Here is a 13,721-nt window from a genome sequence, read left to right as displayed (position 1 = left end):
TGCAAAACAATTGCCATGCTTCACCCCCAGAACTATGACATCCTGGTGGCCAGACAAGAAAAGGATTTAAATGTTTGAGAGTCTCATGTCCCTCCCGGCCTGCAAAGCAGTGCAGTCAGACAGCAGTTCAGCCGTTGTGGTCTCGCTGAAAACTGTGGCATCCAAAAGAAGCACTCGGTACACGTGGCAGACGCTTCTGTAGGTACTCTGTGCCTGCACCTAAGTAGACAGCAACTCACTCTTCCATTTTTTGGCTAACTTGCTACATTACGCCTGCTGCGCGATGTAGCTGTGAGCTTCTCCTCTGGCACATGGACCTGGACATCAGGGAAACCAGCAATAACCTGCATGTGGCACGTGCTCTGCTGCAGGGTCATGGTGTGCTTGGCCTTTGGTGACCTTATTCACGTCAAAAGTCTCACTGTATTACCTTTTTCTAAGTTTTTTGTATTGCAGGAGAATGGATAACGTTGATCTGCATACACTGCTGAAAGACAGTGTTGCTTAAAAAAAAAAAGTGTGTAAACAGGATTTTCTTTTTTCTTCCAAGTTTTCGATACTTTCAAGGGACTTTTTTTTTTTTTTTTTTCCCCGCCAGGTTCCTCTTTGCAGCTTAATAAAGGGTTATCAGATACTTCCCTGGATTCCCACAGCTGTGGCCATGCAGTGTGTTCCCCCGCGGGAGAGCGTGTGTGGGCCGTGAGCACCGGTGCTGCACGTTCTCCGAAGGGACAGACTGCCCAGCCCTCCAGGAGTTCAGAAACTAACCTGGGGCTTTCCACGCTAGATTTCCGAGAGGAGAAGAGGGTGGGTGCTTTGGAGGGGGATAAGGAGAGGGATTTCTGGTAGTCCTAGCTATAAAAGCTAGAAATTCGGTTTGGGTTTATTTTGTTTTTAATTAATACTGATTTTTGCCTGAAGTTTTCCATGGTACCTAAATCTGGCGATATTAAAATTGCAAATTGCTTTCTGTCCCTGCTACACAGAAACGGTTGTCTGTGACCGAAGAAACCTGCTCTTTGTACCGATCAGAAACGATGCTGCTAAACTGGTATTACCCTATCAGGTGTAAAACCAAAACAAGAACTTGGGAGAAGTTTAGAGGCAGCTTGAAACAAACACTGTTGGGTAGTTTGTTTGACATTTTGTTGCGCGGGCCTGGGTGCTTTCTTTGCAAGTGTGAAAATTCATGAGAGAAAAGATTCCTGCTCCCCAGAGCATCACCAGGCTGATTTTACCTGTGCGCAGCGGAGAAAGAGAAACGAGCTTTGGCATCTTTGTTAGGAGTTGAACTGGTGGTTTTTTGGAGAAGGATGAGGAAGTGAGAGTTGTGAGCAGAGGATAGTTCTGGTTCCAGACTCAGTCGTTAGCGCACTGGGAAAACCCTCATCAGCCATTTCACATCTTGTTCTTGTTTCTTCCTCGGTCTATTGAGGCACCAAATTCTTCAAAACCACAATTGTGCAAAGCTGCATCTTTGTACAGAGTCCAGCAGGGTGCAACCGGGACTTCCACTGGGACTGTGGAAATACAAAAAACTGTGGCAAGAGTCGAGGGGGAAACCCACCAAGATAGTGGGTTTTATAGAGTAATTATGCTGAGCTGGATGTGGAGAGAACATCGCGGCTGCAGCCAGTCTGGGAAACTTGAGTAAGTGCCAGACTGTTGAGGATGTTGAACTTAAACTATACTATGTGGGTATTTTGTTGTAGAATGTCTGGGAGGGTTTGAAATGTGCCCTGCAGTGATTTCCAAGCCAAATATTGGGGTATTTGATAATGAGTGAGATCCAGGAGATGAAACCGCCTGGCCTATTTCCAGTGTCAGTCCTGAAGGAAATGCCAAAAGTGAGTGCTCAGCAAAAGGTGCAGCCCTGTAAATCAGAGCTGCCCTGTGCCAGTTCTGGCTAGTTTTGTAATCAAAGAACATGAAAGGAGAAATAGCGAGGAAGTGCTTTTTTTTTCTTTGTGGTTTGTTTGTGGGTTTTAGTTTTGGGATTTTTTTGTAATGCATTTTGAGCTGGTACGATCCGTTTTAACTGTTAGGTAAAAACGAAAGAATTCAAACATGGAGGTTTTATTTTCAGTTTGCCACAAGCACAGACGATGATTTGCCCCAAGTGGAATATAATCCTGTAACTGCCACGGTGGTGAGACGGTTTGTGCCTCCCATGCTAATGACTCTGTTCCCTCTCTCCTGGGAGGGTTTTTCCTCTTGCTTTAGAGGACTGTGCCAGCCTGCAGCTGCCTAATGCCATCGGTGCGGCAGAGCTGGGGATCGCGTGGGGTGAGCAGCAACCCCTCCATGGCTGAGGCTTGCAGAGCGAGGCCGAGGTGTGTGCTCCGGGTGGCACCTAGGGCACTGCCGTCGCCCCTGGGGCAGAAATCCCAGCGCTGCCTCTGCCTCCGCTCGTTCAGACACGGATGTCCCCACCTGTGCTCTGAGTACTCGGGATTTCCGCAGTATCGCTGCACGCCGTTGGCTTAGCTTGGTATATTAAATACCTTCACAAGTTACTCGTTGGCCCTGGGGTAGCGGCTTTATTTGATTGTTGGGTTTGGTGGTGTTCTGTGGGTTTACCGGTGTAGTCGGTTTTGTTAGTATCGCTAAGCTGCACCTTTTGAATTGCTTTTCTTGTTAGTTTTCAACAGTGCTTGCTTAGAGATTATTTTAATAAGAAAGCAAGCACGTTTTAAGGAGAATGAACGTGGCCTATAAACTACAGGAGGGTTTGAGATCTCTACCCTACGGTGATATTCTGAGCTCGGTCCCTGCTTGACTACATGACTTGGGAACATGTCATTTACCTTCTTTGTTCTTCACTTTTTGTCTATGCAAGGAGTAACTAATAATCACCCGCCACAGAGGAGTCTGAGAGACTTGGAGGAAAGTTGTGATATAGCTGCGAACAACTGTTACTGTCATTCTTCCTGAATTTTATGATCTTGGTGGTGATGCTCATGGTGAGGATGGGTGGAACCAGCATGGAGCCCCCACCCACCAGCTGGCACTTGGAGAGCGCAGCCACTGCATAACCCTTTGGGGGAAGATGCGGAGAAGTGGCTCTCTCTCCTAACAAGCAGTACTTGAGAGGCCACAGCCTTGTTAATTATGGCACAGGGATAATGAGAAACTTGGAGAAATTCTTGAGTCCCAAGAGTGGGAACTGTTCCTATCTACCCTTACACAAACAGGAGAGCATGGGGAACAAAGAGGAAAAAAGACTTCCCACCCCCACCCACCCACCCCCCTTTTTTTTTCTTAACCTTTTCAGCTGTTTCTGTACAGTGAGTTTTTCCTTGACCCACATTTTTTGCATGTAAAACTGTTTTTGCTAAATGTTCCTGTAGACGTTTTTAAACAGATGTCAGAATAAGTTACGTTAACAGCTTTGGATACAGAGCTGTAAGCAGCAAACCTATTTAATATTTTGGAGTTATTTCAGTATAAAGGACACGTGATTTTTTTTTTTTTAACGTTAGGGGGTTTTTCTTTATGAAAACTATGTGGACAATGTATTTATCATTACATGTAATTGTATGTGTGTATACATATTAGATATAATTGCCTTAATCTCTTCCTTCCTTGCTCCTGCCTTGACTTCTTGGGACCCAGTTATACTTCAGAGATTCAGGAGCTGTCATCGCGTATTAAACAAAATCTGTCAAATCTAGTGCTAAGTTTTCAAAAGACTTTAAGTGTTTGCAGATCAGATGTGAAGCTCTGTCCGTTCTCAAACAGAGCCACTTGTATTTCGGGTTGGGAGCCGGGTTATTCTTCTCTAAGCACATACAAGAGGTGCCTTGAATAAATGTACTTCCAAGTTTGACCTTTTTTTGTAACTCTGCTTAATTTTTCTCTTTTTCCTCTCCAACCTTCAGTTCTTGCTGATAATCTGAAGTCTAACCCAGGGATTAAATGGCAGTATTTCAGCTCAGAAGAAGGCATTTTCACTGTTTTCCCAGCCCACAAGTTCCGATGCAAAGGCAGCTACGAACACCGCAGCAGGTATGATCTGTCGTCTTACAATTTACTGGGCAAAGCACTAAAGTTGGATTCCTCAAGCGCTGATTTCATTTCAGTGCTACGCTTTGCCAAGATGACGGCATTCGTGAGTAACTTTTAATGGAGTCCCTCGAGTTTTCTTAGGTTTGTTTTTAAAGCTCCGGGTTTCGCTTTTAAGAAACTTTGAAGTAAAACAGAATTACATACAGGTTCCTTACCTCTCCCAAATCAAATAAGCTGTAAATAGCAGCTTATTTGTAAATTGTAGGTCAGCCTTTAGGCAAAATTTTACTTTTATTTGACTCGCACTTGGCCCCTGTTAATGAAGTAGTGAACACATATTCTACTGATCTGGCAGGTGCATCACTTTGGCGAGGGGAGGGTGGGAGGGTGAGGGACTGGAAGGGACATACGTAGAAGCATTTCTCCAGTCTCCACCCAAGGTTCAAGTAGCACATTGTGGATAGTAGAGAAGCAGCAATAGTGGAAACATTCTTTTTCTACTAAAAAAAAATGTAGAAAAAAAGGATGAAATGGTGACAGGGGGTTCTTGCACAGGGTTATGTTTCTGTTCTGTGGGTGTGAAACAAAGCAGTTGCAGGGCAGGATTTTTCCCTGGCTTTTGCTGTCATTACCGTGGGACTAATAGAGACTCAAGGGTGGAACCTTCTAACAAAGTGCAGTGGCTCAGTATCCCTGGTCACACGTTAGCTAACTGCACCAGTTAATCAATCTGTGCGGAGGAAGTATCAGCGCATCCAGGTACATTTCCACGTAGCTGAGTGCACAGAGACTAAAAGGTGTTCTGGTTACCTGTCAGTGTTGAGCAGTCGAATGTTTTCAGATGTTATCTTCCATGTGTCATCAAAGCATGAAGTGTCTGGGCTTGCTTAAGTTTTCTGTGGTCTTGGAAAGGTGTGGCCTGAAGACGTGAGAGCCAGGGGTACTCCAGTCTTGATCAGAATTTTGATATGAAAACCATTGGTGATTTCATCCAAATCACTTAGTCTGGGTCACAGTTTCTCCACGGCTAAATAAGGGATCTCTTTCTGCTAGTATTTACTTCAGAGGGTAGTTTGGATGGATTAATTAGTTAATACTTAAGTGCTTTGAAGATCAAAGACCCTATTTAAGTTCTAGGTATTAATACCAGTACAGAGCTGCGGGCTGTTTTACAATTAAGAACTGATTTGTGCCAGTTGTTTATTGCAGTGCCTTGTCTAAAGTCTTCTGTACTTCCTTTACTCATAAGATTCCTGTGGCTGTCTTTCATATAACAAAATTTAGGTCCCAAAATTCACACTTGACTCTTGACTAGTTTTGGGTCTGGACTGAAGAGGGAGCAGAATCCTGTCTCTTTTTTTCTTTTTTTTTTCCTTTTTTCTTTTTTTTTTTCTTTTTTTTAAATCCTTCCTCCTTGCTGAAGATCTTCCTAATCTGTTCCAGGTTGAAACCTTGAAATCTTTCATGCATCTCTCACGGTACTGAACTGCATCTGAGCGTCGCTTCACTGAAAATATGTTTTCTGATGTTAGCACAGCCACATGGCAGCACCAGGAGCCTCCACCAGAGTTCACTCCCTTTGGCCATGGTGTTTGAAACTGCGCAGGCCCAAGGGGTTGTGGAGCATGACCCACGTGAGATGCATTCCAGGGCACCAAGAGAAAACCCTTTCTTGGCCAGAAGCCTTCCCTTACTGCAGTAAACCAAACACCTTATGCTAATGCAGCTCTGCACAGTTGCACAGGTTTTTACTTGTCATGTAACCAGCATATACCCACTATTGCTCTTACTTTCACATGTGAGTGAGGTTCCCAGCACCCAGCATTTATCGTGAGGCATTTCTTGCTTGTCAGTGCTTCCAAAACTTCATGCGAGCTGCTGCAAACAGTAATCCCAAGCACTGCTGCTGCATCAGCAAAATTGTTTTATTCCTAGCTGAAAGCAGTTGCTGTGACAGAGGGAGAGGGATCCGACACCTGATTTGGATTAAAAAATCAGAAAGAGAGTGAAAACTAGGGCCTCTTCTGTATGTTCAGGTTCTCGGCTGGTCTGTCTTAGTAGAAGTTTCCATAAAGGCAGGAATTCCTGTTACATTTCATTGTTTCTTTGTGGGGTGTTTTGTTGTTGTTGGTTTTTTTGTGGGTTTTTTTTTTAAATTCTTAACCATTTTTACTTGTAATCATTTTAGTGGAAACTACAAGGTGACTCATGATGGTGGTTTGGGTTTTGTTCTTCTTCAGGCCCGTCTATGTTTCTACTGTTCGACCTCAGTCCAAGCATATTGTTGTCATTGTGGACCATGGGGCTTCGGTCACAGAGACACAGCTCCAGATTGCCAAAGATGCTGCTCAGGTTATTCTGAGCTCTATAGATGAACACGATAAGGTAAGCTTTCTCCAAGCAATGAGCATGTTTTCGTTGGTTTCAACCATGCTCTGTGTTTTCGGTTTTCATCCAAAGCGGTGTTTTTAACTTGTGGTCCATGAACTCACGGGGATCTGTGTTCTACCTCTAATGGGTGTTGAAGACTTGAACTCACTTTTGGAAGTCTGTATTACTGCAGGGGAAACATTTGGGGATCTGCAGGCTGGAAAAAAAAAAAGAGAAGTGTAAGCTACTGATCTAAGGCAAAATCTTGTTTCTGAGTAATTTTTAAAGGCTCCTTCATCTTGGCAGAGACACTTCAGGTGACGGTCAGCAGTGTGATACAGTGTGCAATTAGGAGAACCATGCTCTGAGCCTGCCAACTTCTGAAGTAGTAGATTGCTTTGAGCAACTCATTTTATCTCTGAGGCTGTCTTTTTTGTTTGTGAAAATGGAAATCATCTATTCTGCTGCTACACTGGGTGAGCTGAAATGTAGTTAGTGTTCGGAAGATTCCTGGACAACCATGATACTAGCAAGGAAAGGATAAAGCCAAGAGCCAATAAACCTTGACCATGCTCTGCCACAGATACTTTACTTGGCAATGAGAAAGGTACTTAACCTGTATTTTTTTTGAGGTATGGATTACAACCAGGGGCCCGTAAGGTGCTTCTGTAGGACTGCAAGCAGTCCCCCAGTTTGGTCTTTCCTTGCAGTAATTCTCTGCTAGTGGGAACTTGATCATTCTTTCTGCCTGGGTTCGTGGTTTTGGTTTTTTTTTTTTTTTTTTAAGTTGGAGGGGAGTTTCCGTCAAATCAAGTTGAAGAACAACAATCTTTGCCTTAAATCTTCCATTAATAGTACAGGAAAAACACTTCTAACTTCTGTGCTTTTAGAAAGTTTTAAGATTGTAAGATAATGCTTATAGTTTAGCAGACTTAATAGTACTTAAATTTAACTGTTGGAAGTGTTTGTCTTAATATAGACCTGTAATAAAGAAAATACACTTAAGATGTATGACTTGGTCAGTAGCTCAGTGGTTATGAAACCTGTTAGACGGGTAGTGCTTCATTCTGTGACTGTCTTGCATCAGTCGTAATTTCTAATAACGATGCCGCTCATTTAATAAAACTGGTATGTTATGTGTATATTAATGCAAGTGTTACCACTATATACCTTATTTACAGGATAAAAAGTGACGGTAGCTTTGGCATGCTTTGACTGAAATGTTAAAACAATATAATGCTTTGCCTATAAAAAGTTCTTAGAAGTGTTTTTTGGTTTTGTTTTCTGTATGCACTCCACTTTTCTCTAGCCACTGAAGGCTTTCCTGAAAATGCTCTTTGCTGATTCTGTTCTCAGTTATCTCTAGTTCACTTAGGCTTCTGCCCAGAACCGTGTATTAACTATTGTGTGTGAGCAGAGTGAAGCTGACTTCATCTGAGAAACAAAAACTGACATGAATTCACCATAAGTCTAATCCTTTTCAAATTTGATGGATTTATGCCTCCAGCATTTATTTTTTAACAATTGAATTTAAATCCACGGAATCTCTTCAGTTAGCTTATCATTGTGTTTTCTATATTGGTGCGTAAAGAATTATAAATGGTAAGGTAATCCAATATAGTTTCTTCTCTTTCAAGATCTCTGTGTTAACCGCGGCAGACACAGTAAGAACCTGCTCGCTGGATCAGTGCTATAAGACATTTCTGTCTCCTGCCACTAGTGAGACAAAAAGGAAGATGTCCACCTTCGTTAGCAGTATAAAGTCATCTGACAGCTCTACGCAGCATGCAGTGGGATTTCAAAAGGCTTTCCAGCTGATACGAAATACCAACAATGGCACAAAACTCCAAGGAAGTAAGTCTCTTGTTGGGCAATCCTGATTATTTCTAGGGCTTGCAAATGTTTTCTTATTTGAGATTCTCACTTTGACAGAGGCCAAAGGAGTGTGTAGTCTCGAATATTTAAAAAAAAAAAAAAAAGGGGGGTGGGGGGAGCACATGTGTTTGTAAGTAGCATTTACTTGATCTGTAAGCTGCGTGAGTGACTGTTGAATGTGGCTGCTCCCTTTTTATTTATTTCACTTGCTGACTTCCCTTTCTTTTGAACTATAATATGAAATTGCAGGATTGAATTGTCTGATAGCTGCATTATTTCCCAAATGTGTGTGTGGGTCCTTTCAATGAAAATTGCTGTTGCTGCAGGTTCATTTAAATATTGCCAAAACCTCTGTGTATGGGTAATGTGCATAGCTGGAATCCTACGGAAGTGGCCCTTGCTTCTCAGGGAAAAGTTTTTTTTGAGAATGCCAATTATGGGTGGTATTTTATGGAATGTGAGGTTGGCCTGGCTAAATTTTCCTTCATCCAAGAATATCCTCCTGAATTTTGGTGTAGGCTTTCTCCTGCCCATTCCCAAGACTGGGGGAGGGGGGGGGGGGGCGTTGTGTTTTTTCTGTAATAAGGATGTGGTGAAAGATGTGGAAAAGAGGCAACTCAGTTTCACATCCATGTTTGCTTGCCAGGAAGCTGTGGAAGGCAGATTCTTGAACCTGTGCTCTGAGTGCTCATTGGAATTGAGTAACATTGCCAGTGCAGCGGCAGGGTAGAGAAAGCAGGCTGGTCTCTGTTGGTTTAGTCAGTTTGTGTAACGCAGATCCCATAGTTTGGTCCTGTGCCTGCTCCAATGAGTGCAAATTCTTCAGTGTCCTGAAGGACACCAGCTCAGATGCTGTCCAGAACAGAAGGTGGTGAAAAGGAAAAGTCCAGGAATGAAAGTGCTTTGGAAAGGCTGAGGAAATGGGCTCATACTTCATGTGACTTGCCTTTCATTTATAAAATGGTGCTTTTGCTATTAAAGGTTCAGCTAACTTCTGAACTTTAGGCCATAGGTGACAGTGAAATAATTCTCTGACTGTACACTGCTTGGCTGAAAGGCATGGTTGTCAAGGGCAGGTTTTTACCATCATCTGGCAAAACGATGAAAGGGGTGCAACTTTCTAGAAAATAAAAAAAAAAATAAAAAATTAAAATCCAGTGCTGCTGAAGCTAGCTGGGATAAGGTGCATTAGTTGTAAGTGTTATTCCAAGAACATCAGCTGTAGAGTCTTGCAGCATCCTCCTACATACCTTGTGTGTTTGGCACTGTTTGTATATTAGGATTAGAAGGTTTTGGCATGTTCTTCATGAATGTGAAAACACATACTTTGACTAAGTTCTATACCGAGCAATTATTGTGGGGCACAGGCACAGAAAACTAAAAGAAAAGGCAAATGCTTTGGAGTTAGGTTTTTCTAAGTTTGAAAGATTTTGAAAACCTAAGGTGTATATAGCAAATTTTGGAATTCGTAGGGTGAGATACAGGAGCTTTGAGAAGAGGATGTTTATAAAACCTGTCTCATTTTCTTGTAAATAATCTTTTCATCTTTTTTAAAAAGGAAAATAAACCTAGAAAAAAAATGTCATTCATTTCACTGTTAATCTTCTAACATCCTGTTCCCAGAGAACAATGTGTGGGTGTGTCGGGGAAGTTACTGAGATACAGCAAGGCTCTTGAGATACAGCCTTGCTCCCAAATTCACACTGGAAAAGTTAGAAGGGAACTACTGGTATGAGATGGAAGAATTGTGCCCTTGAACACGTCTGAATTTCCTGCCTTATGCCGGTTCTTATTGCAGTCCTGCTCAGCAGACCCCCATCGCAGAGTGTAAAGAAAATGCTCTGCCACTGAGTACCAACATTCCCTGAAAGCTCAAGATAAATAGGTAGGGTGTGCTTGTCTCTGTGCGTATGTATGTATATATATATATATATATACATACACACACACACACACAAACCAAAAAAATTTGCTGTGTGGCTATATACATTATATGCATGCACACGCTATAGATAGATAAATGCAGTAATGGTACCCTGGTAGCTGGAAAAGGCCCCAGCTATGAACGGTGAGATGCCCTGTTTAGCACTGGTCCCTAATGCAGGCTTCAGACTGTCTTACATTACTCCTGCTGGCAAAGCTTTTGGACCGCAGCAGCATGCCAGGCTGCAGTATCTAATAGCTATGCTGTAGCCTAGGAAAGACGTTAACAATTTTCCTTAAACTACAGCCAAAGCTGCATTAATGCCTGGCTTTGCTTTTTTCTCCCCTGGTTTTAGCTTCTAAAAAAAAAAAAAGAAGCAGAAATTTCTGCAAAAGTAACAGCTCCTCTTAGTTGTTTGTATCAAAAGCCAATTCCAGCAGAAATTCTTTTCAAGTCGCGGTGACAAAATGTGCAAGTCAAAGCATTCATACCTATTAAAAAACACTCAAAACACCCAACAAAACCACAAAAAAACCTCAGCCAGATGAGACAAAGTTAGTATATAACCAACTAACCTAATGTTCTTCAGCTTACATGGTGATGTATGATCCCTACAAGTGTCTTAATTACATGCATAAAACACTTTTAATACTGAGATCTGTTATGATGAAACAGATTAGCATATAAGCAAGGATTAGAATGTCCGTGTTCAAAGGCTGTGAGGCAGGCCTCTTGCCAAAAACATACTCAGCTTGAAAAACGTGTTCAACTTCACGCGAACGAGCCGATGGTGAATGGCGGCGTGCTGCATCGCCCTTCTTGGGTGTTAGGCTCTAACGTACACCACAGGAAAGCACCAGGTGCCTTCCGTCCTGCGGCAGCCTCCCGCTGTGGCGCTGCAAGCCACGGGCGAGGTGGCCGCGGTGCTGGTGCAGGCACGAGGGAGGGGAGTGGGTGAAAAGGCCTTGTACAGGGGTTTCGTGTTTCTCATGTACGACCGTTGGGCTGTCTGCCACCGTGCTACAGCAGGGACTGGCTGCACGGCCAAGCCTTGCAGGAAGGGAGGATGAGGAGGGCTCTGTGATCGGCAGCAACAGCGATTCCGAGCCCCCGCGCAGCTCTTGCAGCAGCAATGGCTGGGAAAGCACCGTGTGCTTTTCGTGTAGGAAATATCAATCAGATGCTCCCCTAGGATGCAGCACAGCTCCGCTCTGTAGAATTGCAGGATGAGAGAAGGAACAGTGGGTCAGGGGAGGAAACCTGCAGGTTTTTTGCTTTTGTTAAGGCCCTCTGCGTGGAGTCAGAGTCGCTTCTGCAGCACACTGCGTGCAGGTCTTGCCTGCTCCTGCCCGCTTGCAGCCAGGCCACAAGGTGCCTGTGAGGTCTGCTCAGGAGAAGCAAACCACAGTGCTTCTGGGTGGCTGGTAGGTGCCGACTCAAACAGGTGTCTGTTAAATGCTATGGGTGGAAGTTTAGTAGCAAGTGACACAGTTCGTAAGGCTGCAGCATGTTTATCCACTGTAGATTCCTGTCAATCTCACAAATGAAGCTGTTGGCAATACATGGTTGTAAGCAGATGGAAAGGCTCTTGGTGCCTGACTTTCCCGAGTTAAAAATCTAATGCACTTTCTGCTGTATGTATGTAATTCTTTTTAGATACTGATATGGTCATAATTTATCTCTCGGCTGGGATTACCTCAAAAGATTCCTCAGAAGATGATAAAAAAGCTACTCTACGTGTCATCAATGAAGAAAATAGTTTCCTCAATAACTCAGTAATGATTCTTACTTACGCGCTTATGAATGGTGAGAAATGTTTCTGTATTTCCAGTTGATGAAAATTCCCTTTCATTGTACAGCTAGTTTGTTAAGCTCATTCAATTGTGATTCCATACCTTATTTGGAGCAGTTTATTAAGAGATGCTGGCCCATGTAATCCAAGGCTGTATCCAGATATTGGTACTTCGCTATATAAAACTGTGTGCCACCGTATGCTTATATATCACAGTGCAGCTACTCAGGATATAAAGTATTGTTGCCTGATTGGTCTAGTGGCAACCAGACTGAATTAAATTTGATAACTATTGCAACTGTAAATGTTCCTGGCACTGCCCGTGTTTCCTGGTGCAGCAGAACGAGAATGTATGTGACTTCCGTTTTGGTCATTAGCCAAGGAGCATGAATGTAATATCAAATGTAATCTGAAATCCTCCAGTAACTTAGGACCCATCTTAAGAGTGAAGTTAAGTGTGAACATCATGCACACGGTAGTTTGGCATCCTGTGCTTTTTCCAATAAAGCATTTTCAGTAAGAAGGGTATATGTTGTACACTAAAAAGTTGCACGTGGACTCTAGCCAAGGAAACTAATGCTAAAGCTGAAGTATTATTTGACTGTAAATTTAAATACTCATTTGAGATGTAAGATGTACAAAAGTATTTGATTTGTCTGCAGAAATTGAGCCTGGAACTTGTGTAAAACATGAAACTTTAACGTTTAAGCTAAAGAACAAAGCCTGTTATCTCCACGGGTGTGTAATACGCTCCTGGTCCTTTATGTGGACTAGCCACGGGTGGCGAACAAAGAGCTATCCTATGGATTTATGGGTCACATAAGTCTTTGTTAAAAGATCTTTGTTTAAAGTGGCGATGTGGACAGCGTGTTAAATTTTTACATCATGCAACGGTATGTGAGAGGCAGTCTTACTAAATATTGAGCTAGCTAATTACTTCTCTTAAGACCACACTAGTCTTTCAGCACTGTACCTTACCATTTAAATAAGCCTTATAGTATATTCAGTCCCACGGTATATATCGTTTTGCGTTTACTTACAGTACTTTGGAGTAAGATACAGAAGTCTTGATGGAAATTAAGCTGCTTTTATCTCCTTCCTTCTGTGTCTTGTATCTCTGTTTCAGAGGGAGTGACAGGTTTGAAGGAACTGGCCTTTCTGCGAGACCTGGCAGAGCAGAACTCGGTGAAGTACGGGGTGCCGGACCGAACAGCCCTACCTGTGATCAAGGGAAGCATGATGGTCCTAAACCAGCTGAGTAACCTGGAAACTACAGTTGGCCGATTCTATACAAACCTCCCCAACCGAATGATCGATGAGGCAGTCTTCAGCCTGCCTTTCTCAGATGAAATGGGAGATGGTAAGTGCTTACGCTGAATTTAGGTATAAAGTTGTAAGGGCATAGGTTCCATTTGCTTAGCTGTTCTCAGATATACTGTGGCTTTATAAGATGCTTTTAGGTGTGTTCCCAAGGCAAATGTACAATTAGCCTTTCACGCAGCTAAGTTTTTTGATCTGCAGAAGGTCTGGTTATGAAAAAAACGGTAATAACACATGGAGTAGATAGATGCAGGTTGGATTCTTCAGGGTGAAATTTGTTCTTAGGTATGTGTGCATATACAGCATCCATAATTTGTGGAGAGAAGTTCTTTGTACTTGAGGGAAGCAATCTTTTCACGTTGGAATGACAGGCTTCACTGTGCTGCACCATTGCAGGATTCATTACTGCAGTACTTTGGTATGTCTTGAGGT

At 42.8% G+C, this 13,721-nt stretch overlaps 1 protein-coding gene across 3 annotated transcripts in view; it reads left to right on the top strand.

Moving 5' to 3' along the window:
- The window catches only part of CACHD1 (cache domain containing 1), a 127,922-nt gene that overhangs the window by 72,148 nt on the left and 42,053 nt on the right, over positions 1-13,721 (top strand). For all 3 annotated transcript variants that reach the window (XR_005106741.1, XM_037404290.1, XM_037404291.1), the window contains exons 5-9: positions 3,882-4,008; positions 6,249-6,393; positions 8,016-8,232; positions 11,834-11,983; positions 13,096-13,329. Coding sequence is in view for 2 of the 3 variants with exons in the window: in XM_037404290.1 (XP_037260187.1) it covers positions 3,882-4,008; positions 6,249-6,393; positions 8,016-8,232; positions 11,834-11,983; positions 13,096-13,329 (873 nt within the window). In the remaining variant the exon portion in view is untranslated. The remainder of the gene's footprint in view (positions 1-3,881; positions 4,009-6,248; positions 6,394-8,015; positions 8,233-11,833; positions 11,984-13,095; positions 13,330-13,721) is intronic.

The sequence above is a fragment of the Falco rusticolus genome, chromosome 11 (genome assembly GCF_015220075.1).
Source record: "Falco rusticolus isolate bFalRus1 chromosome 11, bFalRus1.pri, whole genome shotgun sequence".
In the NCBI taxonomy this organism is placed as follows: domain Eukaryota; kingdom Metazoa; phylum Chordata; class Aves; order Falconiformes; family Falconidae; genus Falco; species Falco rusticolus.
Note: the sequence above shows the minus strand (reverse complement) of the source record. Positions and strands in the feature narration are given on the sequence as shown.